The following is a 14,019-nucleotide window of genomic DNA, read 5'->3' on the forward strand; positions in this document are numbered from 1 at the left end:
GAGGTCACTCGGAGGTCCTCTGCGGTCCCGGCCGCAGGGGTGAGTCAGAAGGGCGTGAGCAGGGGGAAATGTTGGGGAAGGATTTCTGTGCAAGAAGTAGCACTGACGCAGCGACGGCCTGGGTGGTGGTGACATGAGGCCCGGGGTGTGAGGGGCTCTCCCAGCGACCAAATCTGCTGGTAGGTTGGATGGCGTAGCCGGCACTCTGCAAAGGAAATGGGGCAGGGATTTCCCAGAGAAGACTCCGTTCAGCAGCCTGAGGCCCTGCCGAGAGCCGGGTTGTCAGGGACGGAAAGGATCGCCTAAAGGATCATCTCCTTGGCTGCTCGGGGCGGAAGAGACTCGGAGAGCTAGGCGGGCCGGTCTGGGCCGTGGGCCGAGCTGGAGGTGGGTGGGGGTTGGTGGCGGGCCGCCACAGGTGCTGCGCTGTTGTCCTGCGGGTCTGAGGCCCGCGCACAGGAAGTGCGGGGCTGTTGGCGCGTGGGGCACCCTGGGAGGGCTGCCGCTCTGCATCCTGGGAAGGCCAGGATGAGGGGTGGACGAGGTGGGGCGGATGCGGGCGGCCTTGCATGTGGTCAGGGGAGGGGGGCCGTCAGGGTTGGAGCTGACTTCGCTGCAGAGTGCACGTTCAAACCACCGAAGACCTGTGAACCGGACCTCGATGAAAAGGGGCAGGCCAGTGTGCCATTAGTTCGTGCTGGAAACTGGGAGCTAGCAGGCGAAACCGACCTCGTGATCCAGCTCCCCACAGCACTGAGGCACGATCCCCCAGCCCTAGCACCCGCTCTGGTCCAACCTATCTGAAGAGTGCTGAGAGGGCGGGAAAGCTTTCATTCCACAGGGACGCGGGAGGGGTGAGCGCGGGCCGCCGCCTGGCGCTTACTCGCTCGAGGCGGTTACTGGCCTTCCACGGATGTCCATTCAAAAGTGGTCTAGGTTACCCGCAAAGGGCAAAAAGTTTAAGATGTTCTAAACAAAACAAAACAAAGCCCGTCAGATATGGGCAACTCGGTATATTTTGTCATCACCAGCAATTTTCATTGTCGTACTGGGGCCGCAAAATTGACCTCATAGGTCTTAAAAATATTTCTCCAGGACCACCCATTCAGCGTCTCCCAGTGGAATGCCCAGGTTTGAAGACCCCCTTCCCCCTCGATGCTGCTCCCTCCGTCATCTGCCTTGAGAACAGGGACTCCTGAGTCTCCAGGCTTGGATGGCTCCTCTCCAGGAGTTCGCCTCCCTTCCTCTGTCTCCAAAATAAGGCTGAGGAGTGGGGAGCAGGGCAAGCAAGGACTGTTTAGGGTGGTGGTCTTCGAACTGGGTTTTTTTTTTTTTAAGATGTTATTTATTTGACAGATTTCACAAGTGGGCAGGGGGCAGGTAGAGAAAGAGGGGAGAAGCAGGCTCCCTGGTGAGCAGAGAGTGGGATGCAGGGCTCAATCCCAGGACCCTGAGACCATGACTTAAACCACCCAGGTGACCATGAGACCATGACCTAAACACCCTCCAACTGGGTTTTTAACAGCGTTTATCTGAACTGAAAGAATAGAATATGCCGGAATACATTGCAGTGGTAATGGCAAGTATTGATCTGTGAAGCTGTGTTGTTTCTCTGAGTGTCCAGTCAGTAGGTACTGGCTGGTATTCTGTACAGCGTGTTTTTCATTGGCTTCAAAGCATTGGCAAGTGCTTTTTGGGAGATGAATGGTTGTGGGTTGGACATCTCTGTAATTCAGGGTATGCCATTGTAGGAGTCTTGGGATTTTCTTAACCTTCTGCCTTTCTGCTGTGTCAGAATCCTTAGGGGTTTTGTTTGGTTGGGTTAAAGGGGCTTCCTAGTAGTTGCTGGTATAAAGATAGTTAAAAACTGGAAATTTGGGGCACCTGGGTGGCTCAATGGGTTAGGCCTCTGCCTTAGGCTCTAGGTCATGATCTCAGGGTTCTGGGATCGAGCCCCGCATTGGGCTCTCTGCTCGGCAGGGAGCCTGCTTCCTCCTCTCTTTCTCTGCCTGCCTCTCTGCCTACTGTGATCTCTATCTGTCAAATAAATAAATAAAGTCTTAAAAAAATTAAAAAAAAACCTGGAAATTTAAGGCACAGAGGTGGCTCTCTGCTTTTTCATTTCAGTGTTGTAAGACTAAAATTTCTGGTTGAGTTTTAGTACAGAAATCGCTGAGGATTCATCAGTGATTCAGAGGAAAACAAGGTAGGATAGCGTGTGACGTTTAGTGGACACTCAGTGAATCTTTCTGGACTGACTGAATGAATGGATGGGAAGAGCCCTGAGCACCTGTCTAGGATCTCTGAATTACTTATTAGTGAGTGATGAAGCAGGAGTGACGGTAGGAGCAGAGGTAGTTGTTGTCCCGTTATTTCTGTGCTGTATTCTCTTAGAAGGAGAGAAATAAAGGAGACAGAAATTCTAAATTGGCATCTGGTTGGTTAAAAGCAATCCTTGGGGCAGTTTTGTATCTGGATGACCATTCTTTTTTAAGAGAGATGGGTGAGTCCTTTGTGCAAAGGGCTGCTGGTGATTTTAGTTTTTAGGGATATTGGCCCATGGTTCCCTTTTTCTTTTCCCCAGTTACCGAAAAGTTGAATGTTAGGAAGGCTGATTGCTTTCAGGGAGTTGTCATTTTCCTCCAGGAACATGTTTGGGGCAGCGGCTGCTAAACAGTCCGTTTGGGGATTAGGTGCACATTGGTATGTGGCTGAATCTGCTTCCTGGTTCCTGAAATCGTGTTCCTTTGCTTCAAGGATGAAGGGGTTTTGTTTTTGTTTTTTAAGATTTTATTTATTTATTTGACAGCAAGAGAGAGAGCACAGCAGGGGGAGAGGGAGAGGAGGAGGGAGAAGTGGACTCCCCTCGGAGCAGGGAGCCCGATGCAGGACTCAATCCCAGAACTCTGGGATCATGCCTGAGCCGAAGGCGGACGCTTAACCACTGAGCTGCCCAGGTGCCCCAAGAATGAGTGTTTTCTCTGCTCAGTCCTCTTGTTACATTCACTTCGTTTTGGCTGATAATTCTTCTAATGGATAACCTTTCTGTTTAGGGGAGCTTCCTTTAAAGAGTAGTTGACAGCTAGTATTGAGCAAACTAAAAATGTTGCTTGTATGTTCTCTTAGTTTTTGCTCAGAGTTTAATTATGAGTGGTGGTAGCAGGGACGCCTGGGTGGCTCAGTTGGTTAAGCGGCTGCCTTCGGCTCAGGTCATGGTCCCAGCGTCCTGGGATCGAGTCCCATATCGGGTTCCTTGCTCGGCAGGGAACCTGCTTCTCCCTCTGTCTCTGCCTGCCTCTCTGCCTACTTGTGATCTCTCTCTCTGATAAATGAGTGGTGGTAGCAGAATGTAAAAAATTAGCTGTATATTATTTAACCATTTTGGCAATGGCAGAGACACAAATGCCTTCTTGTTGTTTGGATTGTATGAGGCATGATTTATCATATCCATATTTTGTGTTGGAATTTAAATTCTAATAATTTCTAGAAGCATTGGTAGTAGAAGCGTTGGTAGTGGAATTTACTTAGTTGATTGAATCCTAAATTTGCCTAGTGGGTTTGGGTGGCATCCATGGGGTGAGATATCTCACCTGCTGTGATGGTTCTAATTATGTCAAGACTTTACAGAAGACACTAATTGCCACCCTGTGACTTAGTACTGCTCTGTTGAGATTCTTTTGATCATCGAATGAACGCTTATTTAATACTACAGAAATAAGAACCTGTGGTGGGTAACTTTTAATGTGAATGTATGCTCATCTTTAAACACCAGAAAATGTGTCTAAATTATGAGCCAGGATCTTAACAACCCCTGGGTCTATTTAGGCTTGAGCTGTAAGCTGTCAGTCATCAGTAGAAGGTCTTTCTGTGTTACCGGAGCAGGTTTTTTTTATCTTGAAGGTCTCTGGTGGTATCTTTGAGCCTTGAAGAGTAAGAACTTGGAGGTCTATTTGTATATGTAGTTTGGTTGTATCATTGTGAGTAGGATTTAAATCTACTTTTAAAATGGCTGGCACATTTGTCAGTACACCAGCAAAGTTCTTCTAATGATAAAATGACAGGACTTTTTTTTTTTTTTTTTTTTTTTTGATGTTCAAGGTTATATTTGCTGGCTCAGTAGATTTTTAGCATTTAAGCCAGGCATCTTCAAACCTTGATTTAGTGGATGGGCGCAGTTTTCCAATGACAAATGGAAACAATGACAGTAAATTTTAAATGCTTGTATTTTATTGGAATCTGGTATTGTCGCCTACAAAGTGTGGTAGCACTTTTGATTCTTGAATATTTCAACTCGCTCTGTCTTCAGAAAAGGATATTTTTCTTTTCAATTTTTGTATATGATACAATATAAATATAATTATAAATGCTATATATGGCTATGTTCTTGTGAAACTGCATTTCAACCAGAGATCAACAGAAGAGCAAATATAGTTAGGCTGCTTTTCTAGTGTATCTTAATTTGAAATTCATATATATGAGTAAGATTAAATTTATTTACTTCTCAACATCATTTAATATTTTTGCATACTGTTTCCAGTGAGTTCTGAAATAATTCTCATAAATTACATGTGACTCTTAAAATGGCACTCAAAGGTCGTATGGTGGGGAAGGGCATGGGTGATGGAATGAAGGGAGGATTGGTGTTGGGAAAGGTGATTAAACACCTTATGGAACTTGAAATTTGAGCTCTCTAAGCTTCTGAAAATAGATAAGATAGGCTATAAAGTATACTAGAGCATTATCCTTTATTAGGAAGGATTTTTTTTTTTTTTTTTTTTTTTTTTTTTTTTTGACAGAGAGAGATCACAAGCAGATGGAGAGGCAGGCAGAGAGAGAGAGAGGGAAGCAGGATCTCCGCTGAGCAGAGAACCCCGATGTGGGACTCGATCCCAGGACCCTGAGATCATGACCTGAGCTGAAGGCAGCGGCTTAACCCACTGAGCCACCCAGGCGCCCCATTAGGAAGGATTTATAACTAGTTATTTTTGTGGTTGTGATAAAAAACTAGACCCTTGGCTTTTCCTTTGGGAATATCCAACAAAGTTCTGTATATTCTTTTTTTTTTTTTTAAAGATTTCATTTATTTATTTGACAGAGAGAGATCACAAATAGGCAGAGAGGCAGGCAGAGAGAGAGGAAGGGAAGCAGGCTTCCTGCCGAGCAGCAAGCCCGATGCGGGACTCGATCCCAGGACTCTGGGATCATGACCTGAGCCGAAGGCAGCGGCTTAACCCACTGAGCCACCCAGGCGCCCCTGTATATTCTTTGCCTTGATAAATAATACTTAAGCATTGAAGTAAACTTTAAAAATAGGATTAAAAAGAAAAGTAGTATATACTTCAGAAAATTGACAAACTGTGGGAAAATAAAGGGAACACATTAACCAGTCAATGAGCATTTATTGATTAGCTTCACAAATAATCATTATTGCTGATAGGTACAGTTGTCTGGGATGTGTATATAGACAATGTGAGAGTCCCTGTACTCAGGGGGTGTATTTTAGTAGGGAACGGAGAAGCAGTCTGTACCAGTAAATCAAGTCAGTTACTCTCAAGTTAGTGTAAAGAAGATGAACTGTGGTGTGGGAAAAGGTGGGATGGGGTGGGGGGCGTGTACCAAGGCCTGTTGTGATGGGAGTGGGTAGGGGAAGGCCCTTCTCAGGGGTGAAGTCTGAGTTGACTGGAGAGAGGAGGTGTCAGGTGAGGAGGAAGAGCATTCAAAATAGAGCAGGTCCCAGGGCCCCGAAATGAGAATGAGCTTGCTTTGTTCAAGAGACAGAGAGTAGAATGAAAATACAGTGTCCATAGCAAACCCACAGTAAACATTCTTTGAGTCTTTTATAATAATTGGCTTGTGTTTATAGAATTTGTATTATTTGCTTTTAATCACAGTTGCTTCTTCATATAAATATTCCCCTATTTTATAATGGATGCCTTCAGTAAACATTTTTCATTTTGGCATAATTAATTTTATAAATATATTGTTGATTTACTTACCTGTTCCCTGATAGCTTGGCATTTAGTTATTTTGGGGGTTTTTTTTTTGCTATTACAAATGTTATAATGAGCACTTTTGGATCTAAAGGGGTTTTTTTTGTTTGTTTCTTAGGGTTCTCAGAAGGAGAAATATGAACTTGGACAAAAACGAATTTTTTAAATCGATTTTATTTATTTATTTGTTAGAGAGACAGTGGGAGAGGGAACACAAGCAGTGGGAGTAGGAGAGGGAGAAGCAGGCTTCCCCCCAAGCAGGGAGCCCAGTGTGGGGCTCAATCCCATGACCCCGGGATCATGACCTGAGTCGAAGGCAGACGCTTAACAACTGAGCCACCCAGGTGTCCCTAAAGATAACTTTTAAAATTATTTATTGCCAAAATTCTTTGCAAAATGGATTGTTTTTAGTTTAAATGCTAACCATATCCTGGCCTGCATTTAAGGGTTACCTTTTTTCAAAGACATTTTTTTTATTGTGGTAGAATAGATTTAACACAGAATTTACCATGGTAACCATTTTAAAGTGCATGAGTGAGTGGCATTAAGTACCTTGGTCATGTGGTGTGACTGCCAGCACTGTTTGAAGCCCCATACCCGTGAAGCAGTCACCCCCTCAGTCCCTGGCAACCACTGATCTGCATTCTGACTTGACAGACTGGCCAGTTCTGGGTATCTGCAATGAATGGAACCAAATGTGTGGCTCACTGTGTCTGGTCTCCCATCTAGCTAGGGTGTCAGGGTCATCCGTGTTGTAGCAAGCTTCAATACTTAATTCTTTTTCACACTTCGATTCCTTTTCATTCCATTGCTTGTATATAGATAGCTACATTTTGATTCTCCATTTGTCTGTAGACAGATATTTGGGTTGTTTCTCATTTCGGCTGCTGTGGATGGAGCTGCTGTGGACATTTATATGCAAGTTTTTGTCTGAGGTCCTGTAGAGTTCCTCGGGACATAGATCTAGGGATGGAATTGCTGGGTCGTGCAGTCAGTCTGTGTTTAACTTACTCATGATGTGTCTAACTGGTTTCCCCAGTGCTTGCACCATTTTAGACTCCCATCAGCAATGTATGTGAGTTCCAATTTCTCCACATCCTCTGCCAGCTCTAATTTTTAGGGTTTTTGTTTTTGTTTTTATTGTTTGGTTGTGGCCATCTTAGTGAGTGTGAAGGGTATCTTGTGTTTTTTTTGTTTGTTTGTCTTTCCCTAATAATTACTGCTGTTGAGTATCTTCTCATGTGCTTTTTGTGTTGGTCATTGGAGTACTACCACTCTTCCATTTGAAATTGTTACTGAAGAAGAACATGTAATGGAGAGAACACATATCATAAGTCATCCCTAACTTAGTAGATTCATGTAACTAGCATCCAGAGCGTAAAGAGAACCCTGTTGCCCTCCTGCCTTCTCACAGTCACAGTCTGTCCTCACAGGGTAACCACTGTCTCACGTGTGACGGCATAGATTAGTTTTGCCTGTTTTGGTCCCTACCTAAATAGAATTGCGCGGTACGTATTCAGTGTCTTGCTGCCTCGGTGTAACGTCAGCTTTGTGTCGTTTGTGCATGTCACTCATTTTGTTATTTATTTCACTGTGTGGAATGCTAGTTTGTTTATCCATTCTACTTTTGATGAGCATTTGGATTAATGCTGGGATATTACAATGTCATGAACATTCGAGTATTTGTTTTTCCTCCGAACGCATGTGGGCCAAATCCAGCGTTTGTAGTGGTTGTACTACTTCTGTTTTGTAAATATTCCTCTACTTTATTGGTTGCCCTTTTTTCCCCTCCACTTTTAATTTTAGTTCTGTTTTGGACATAAGAGAAGTTCTAAATTGTTTCTGTGTTCCAGCATTTTGGGTTACATTTTAGGTTTACGAAGTGATCGCTCCATCTAGAGTTTTGAAGCTGGAAGTCAGCTCTATGAGCTTTGTAATCTTGGTGTGAAGTTTACGACAGATGAAATGTAAGGACGCTTGAAAAAGATGAGAACAACTTCTGGCATGGGGACCTGGCATTGTTTTTTTTTTTTTTCTTGCTAGATTTTGAGTGTCCCCCAGGGTTTTATAGTAATTATAAAAATTACAAATTTATTTTTAACCACACAATGGGGCCTAAGTGACTTCCTGGGACAGGAATCATTATTTAATTATTTGGTCTTTGGGCTCTACTGACCTTTTACTTCTTCTTTACTTAATTAATTGAATTACAAAGTAATACGTGTATATTCTAGAAAATTTGAACAATACAGAAAAGCTTACATAAGAAAATGAAAATAATGCCGCCACTACAGAAAAAACCACTTTTGGTATGTTTTTCTATTCTTTTTTTTTATTGAACATAAGGTTCTGTAATGTGATTCCCCCTTGGTAATGTACTGTGGATATTTTCCTGTGTAATTAAATATTATTCTAAAGCATGATTTTTAAAAGCTAAAGCATGATTCTGACATTTAATTTTTATCAAAGTAGTACATAGTTTATGAAGTCAAATAGTTCCACAGATCCTAGAGTTTAAAAAAAAAAAAAAAAAAGGAATCCCTGGCCCTGTACCTTTCCTTTCTAGAATCCAGCTTTCCAGAAGAACCACTGCCACCTTTCCATCCTTCTTCTGCAGTTTTTTGGTATTTCAAACATTTCTTGACTCGCTCCAGTTTTAGAATTTATGCCTTGACTTCCCATTGTGGAAGGTAGGGATTTAGTTTCTTAGTCCCTCCTCCCTCCCCATGATACGTGTTTTTCTTTTCATCTTCTAGATACAGTTATGTAACAACAATCTTAACCAAGATTGGTATTACTATGATTACATAAGTAATGTTTTCATCTGAGCTTTGTGGTACACCGTGGTCACATTTTCCTTGCAGATGACTTTGTCGAGTCTAGATTTGGTGAATTTTGGCGTTTTGTGCTTCGTTTTCCACGCTCTTACCACTTTCTTGGTCTCAGACTAGCCCACCAATGGTGACCTCTCCTTTCAGTACAAACATACCAGGCCATCCTTCAGCGGCTTTTTATTTTTTTGGATACCTTTAACCTTCTGTTCCAGTTTGGACCAGTTGCTTTTTTGGCTGACGTACAGTATAATTTTCACTGTCCTGTGAATTCTCTTTGTCTTTTTTCTGTGTTGCTTACCACCTATAGCTTTCTGAGAAATGGGGCCTGGGAAGCAAGTTCTTAAAGACCTACAGTGTCTAAGAATGTTTTTCTTAGAGCCTCCGCTTGATTGGTAATTTGGCTGTGGTTAGAAGTCAAGGCTGGAAATTATTCTTCCTCAGGATTTTGAAGGTGTTGCTCCAGTGTCTTTGAGTTTCTGGGTTGCTCTGAAAAATTGGATATCATTCTGTTTCTCAGTCCTTTGGAAGAAACCGTTTTTTTCTTTCTGGAAGCTTTAGAAACTTCCCTTTTATTCCTGGTGCTCTGAAACTTTCTTGTGGTGTGTCTTAATGTGAGTCTGTGAAAACCAATTCATTGTGCTGGCTTTTGAGGGATGCTTTAAATCTAGAAGCATATGCCTTTGAGTGCTCAGCAATTTGTTTGTTAATGGGCAGTCTGAAAGGGAAGAGCTTCGTACGGGGTTTCTGGGCCTTCTGGACTAGCCCCCCCCCCCATTTATCTTTGTTGTTATTTATGTTTCAACTCTTACTGGATTCACGAATTTCTTACCGTTTATTTTTTATTTTTTAATTTCAAAGGGTTTTTTGTTTAATGAATATTTCTTCTAATAAAATGCTTATTTCACCAATGAATATTTCCCTTTGAGGATATCAATTATATGTAATTAGAAAACTTTCCTCTTCCTTGCATTGTCTTGTTTTTGTTTTATAAAAAATGTCTCCCTTCCCTCTGTTTTGTTTCTTATCTTTCAAATTGGAGGATTTCACGAATGTTCCATGGTCCTTGGCTGTCAGATTTAAGTGTGAGGCTCTGTTTTGTTTTTCTCTTACCGTGAGTTGGGAGGCACGTTCCTGAGGATGGAGCCTTACAGAGGGGTGTTGCTCTATTGGCCAGACTGCTGGATCCGACTTTCTCAGAGAGACTTTCAGCTGTCAGTGTCTGTAGGTCCTTTTTCCTGTAAGGGGAAAAAAGGGTCTTCCTGCCTGAGAGACGAAGGTGGGCTGCGGAGACCCTGCAGCTGAGCTGGGGGAGGCAGGCAGGGGGCTGTTGGTGGTGATCTTTCCCGGTGGGCCTCCCTCAGAAACGCCTTTGTTCATGTCCTTCCCCTGTGAACTTGGCAGTGCTGAGGGCTCTGTGTCTGCTTGTTTGCTTGGGTTATGGGATCTGGGGACTTGATGGATGACTCCTTCTGGGGTGTTTCAGCCAGTTCTTTTTAGCCTTCCTCATTCCTGATTCCAGAGCCTTTCTAGGGTTTTCTTTGTTCGTACCAGCAATGACTCCATGAGATAATTTCCCTGTTCTTCAGCTTGCTCAGTCCGTCAGCACGGATCCATCTGCTTTCCAGCTCCCAAGTTGTGCTGACACCTGTAGTCGGCTGTGGTGCTCTGCTCTTGTTTGTGGTCTCTGCCTTTAAAAAAAAAATCATTCATGAATTAGTGTTGGACATGTAAGACATACCACTACTCCGCTATGCATCTCAGGTCTTTGTGGTTGGCACTATCTGCTGCATTAATCAGGACCGAGGTAGGTTATTTTATTAGATAGGTGTGAGAAGGGCTAGTTTTGGGATTGCAATTGAATGGACTACCAAAGCTGTTTAATATGGTAATTCCAGTAGGTTAAATTGAGGTATATTTTTAAAATGATCTCAAATTTCATTAAAAGTATTTGTAAAATATTCTCTTTTGGTGCTTTCTGGGTTATCTGTCTAAAAGCATATTTTCTTTAATATGGGAGGGGGGGTCAGGTTTAGGTTTTTACAGCGTTCAGTCCTTTCAGAGTAAGGGCAGCGTAGTAGGCTGCTGGGGCCACCAGAACCAGACACCACAGATGGTGCCTTCATCAACACAAACTCGCCTTCTTTCTACTCTGGGGCGGAAGTCCAGGAAGAGGGTCTTGGTAGGTCCAGTTTCTTCTGAGGCTTGTCTCCTAGGTTCGCAGAAGGCCACCTTCTCGCTGTCTTCACTTTGCCCTCTGTCTGTATCCTCATCTTTTCTTCTAAGAGCAGCAGTCAGGTTGGATGGGGCCAGCTGTACGAGCTCTCGTTTTACCTTAATCACCTCTCTAAGGGTCCCATCTCTAAATACAGTGGCTTTCTGAGGGGTGGGGTCACAGCTGAGCCCACAACATGTATTTTCATGGACTTTTTTGCTTTGAAAGCAGTATTATTTCATGAAAATTTTTTATTATGTCCTGGATGTCTTCCTGTTATTGATAATATGATATTAGTTCTAATACACTTGAGGAAGTAACCGCTTGGAGATGGTACAGGCTTTGAAGTCAGACATGAAGGTCTGCTTTGAATCCTAGCCTCGCCTTTGACTAGTTCCCTAAATTATTTAACCTGTCTGGGATTTGCTCCCAAACCTGTGAACTGAGAGTAACAGTACGTTACAGGGCAACTGTAGGAAATTAGAGACAATGTCTGTAAAGGTGCCAGGCGGAGAGTTGATTCTCAGATATTCTCTTTACTGACCTTTCTTTTTACCTAAAATAGTGGGGCTTGTCTCCTGTTTTTTCCTCTTTGATATTTAAAAGGTCAACTTTAAAGATTTTATTTTATTTATTTTTGTCAGAGAGAGCAGCAGGCAGAGTGAGAAGCAGACTCCCCGCTGAGCAGGGAGCCTGATGTGGGCCTCAATCCCAGGACTCTGGGATCATGACCCGAGTCGAAAGCAGACGCTTAACCAACTGAGCCACCAGGGCGTCCTAAAAGGTCAACTTTAAATAGAGATACATATTATTTTTAAAATTACTCTGTGTATTTCAATTCACAAGTGGCCAAATATCGACAGTGTCATAAAGTTCAACCTGAAAATGTATTTACCTAGTTGGTCTCATGTTGGAATTTCCCATCATCATGAGTGGTTGTTGGCTTAACATTTGTACATACATGATACACTTACAGAATACACTTATAAACAGTGTAATCCGCTGAATCAGTGGATATCTGCATTTCAAAGACTCCTGATGCATAAGGACAAACAGCTCTTGTCAGGGCTTGTACCATTTCATTTTATCAACAAGATACACCTTTTTCCCAGATGGGCATTAACAGGGTTTAAAAGGGTATCTTGTTTTAGCTTGCATTTCTTTGCCTTAGCTAACTGGGGTGTTTTTTTTCATCTCTGTTTTCTCTGAATGTTTTGTGAATTGTCCTTTTTTATTTGGGCATTTGTGTTTCTCTTACTAACTCTCTTTTCCACTCCTTCTAAATCTGTCCTAATAGTTGAAACCTCTGTTGCTGCTTTTGCATTTTGTTAGTTAGAACCTTCGATTGTACAGTTAGAACTTTGACTGCACAGGTGAAGAAGCTGAAACCCAGAAAAGACCAAACACATACCTACTTGGTAGTTAAGGGAATCATTCTGTGCTCAAATGGCTCAAGAGTGAACCCTGGGTTTATGACTTAGTACCTTTATAACCATAGGCAAGGTCTTTAACATCTGAGCCTCAGTATTGTCATCTGCAGAATGGGGATAGCGGCAGTACCTATTTGCCGGGATTGTTCCAAGGATTGAGTGGGTCATGGTTGCAAAGCTTGTGGCAGGGTAGTGAGTGAAGCTAACCTGTTGAAGGTCAGCAGTCAGATTCGTCAGTGGGTGGGAGAGCAATCCTTGCTTCCGTTGGTGCTCTTTGTTTTTGGCATTCCTCACCTTTTCACTAGAAAACTCCATCAATGGGTGATAAAATTTAAAATTTTAAATAGTATTTATCATTTTTCATTTCAAGACAGTATGTGTTTCCTTCTAATTGTAGTTAGTGTCAAAGTCATTTCTCGAATACATCTATTTAGGTGCTTTTTTTGCTTTTCTAATCATGGGATAATGCTAGTTTAAAAATGGTGTAAGCCCGGGTGCACCATGTTTCAGAGGGACTCCTGGGGTCGGTCAGCATTGGTTTTCAGTGGAGACCAGTAACTGACCTGTCTGTGTCTGTGACAGTGCTTGGGTTTTTCTTGGTACCCAGTTAAGTTACCACACAAGCACATCCTCCCTCCCTCCCTGTGTCTTGACTGGAGCCTGCGCATTACAAGAACAGTGCCTAGTTTTAACTTTGACAGCTTAGCTTGGTTAAATACTGAGAAAAAAATGGCAGCTTTTTTTTTTTTCTTCTCCCCCCAGTACAATTTAATAGCTAGATCTTTGTCTCCAACCTTTTAAAATTGGATTATAGTAATTCATGACATGGTTAGTACATTGGAAGTACTGTTTTTGTGACATAGAGGACTGTTGAAAGGGAAGATGTAGCACTTTGTTTTACATGTTCTGAGCTTTATTTTATGATGTTGTTGTGTTTTCAAAGTAATAATGCCTGTTTACAAGATGTTGGTGTTTTTTTTTTTTTAAGATTTTAATTTGGTATTTCCTATTTGCATTTCAGAAATGAACAAGCCATTGATTGCTCTAGGTTCATGTTTTTGGAATTGCTTTTCTGTTGTGCAGATTTTCTTTCATAAACCCTGTGAGAAATCAACGCTGTAGGCTGACATCATCCCCTTTGTGCATTGTTTTAACCCTTGACAGCCCCTACTGGAATGTCTAATTAACAGTGACTAAAGTCAGCCTGCAGCCATTTTGTAATCTTTTCCCTTAGGACTTACTTAAACCATCTCTATTATGCTTATTTTCAAATCTTGTTTTTTCACCATTTACAAAAATATTTGCTTTTTTGTGATACTTAGCTGAATAAAAAAGGAGGATTTCTCCTGTTAGGTCATTTACATACTGTTAGGGACATAGTCTAGTATTCTGTGTTAACACATGGGATTTTTACACCGTGGTGTTCACTTCGAGTGGATAGGTCACTCTGTGCAGTCCTCCCTTGTTCAGTAGCTGCTTGGTACCTTTTTCCCACCTGCTTCCGCCACCATCACCGCCCTCCCCCCACCGCCCCAGGAAGGTAGAAGCCCTGT

General features: G+C 42.5%; 1 protein-coding gene across 12 annotated transcripts in view; it reads left to right on the forward strand.

The window, feature by feature from the left end:
• ENAH (ENAH actin regulator) overlaps positions 1–14,019 on the forward strand; it is a 134,932-nt gene that overhangs the window by 25,467 nt on the left and 95,446 nt on the right. Inside the window, exon 1 of one of the 12 annotated variants that reach the window (XM_047704448.1) lies at positions 874–1,131. The exons of the other annotated variants lie outside the window; for them this stretch is intronic. Within the exon in view, the coding sequence (XP_047560404.1) occupies positions 1,124–1,131 (8 nt within the window). The 5' untranslated portion in view covers positions 874–1,123. Of the gene's footprint in view, positions 1–873; positions 1,132–14,019 lie in introns of those variants that run through there. 12 annotated transcript variants of the gene reach the window in all.

This window comes from Lutra lutra, chromosome 15 (assembly GCF_902655055.1).
Source record: "Lutra lutra chromosome 15, mLutLut1.2, whole genome shotgun sequence".
NCBI classification, from domain to species: Eukaryota; Metazoa; Chordata; class Mammalia; order Carnivora; family Mustelidae; genus Lutra; species Lutra lutra.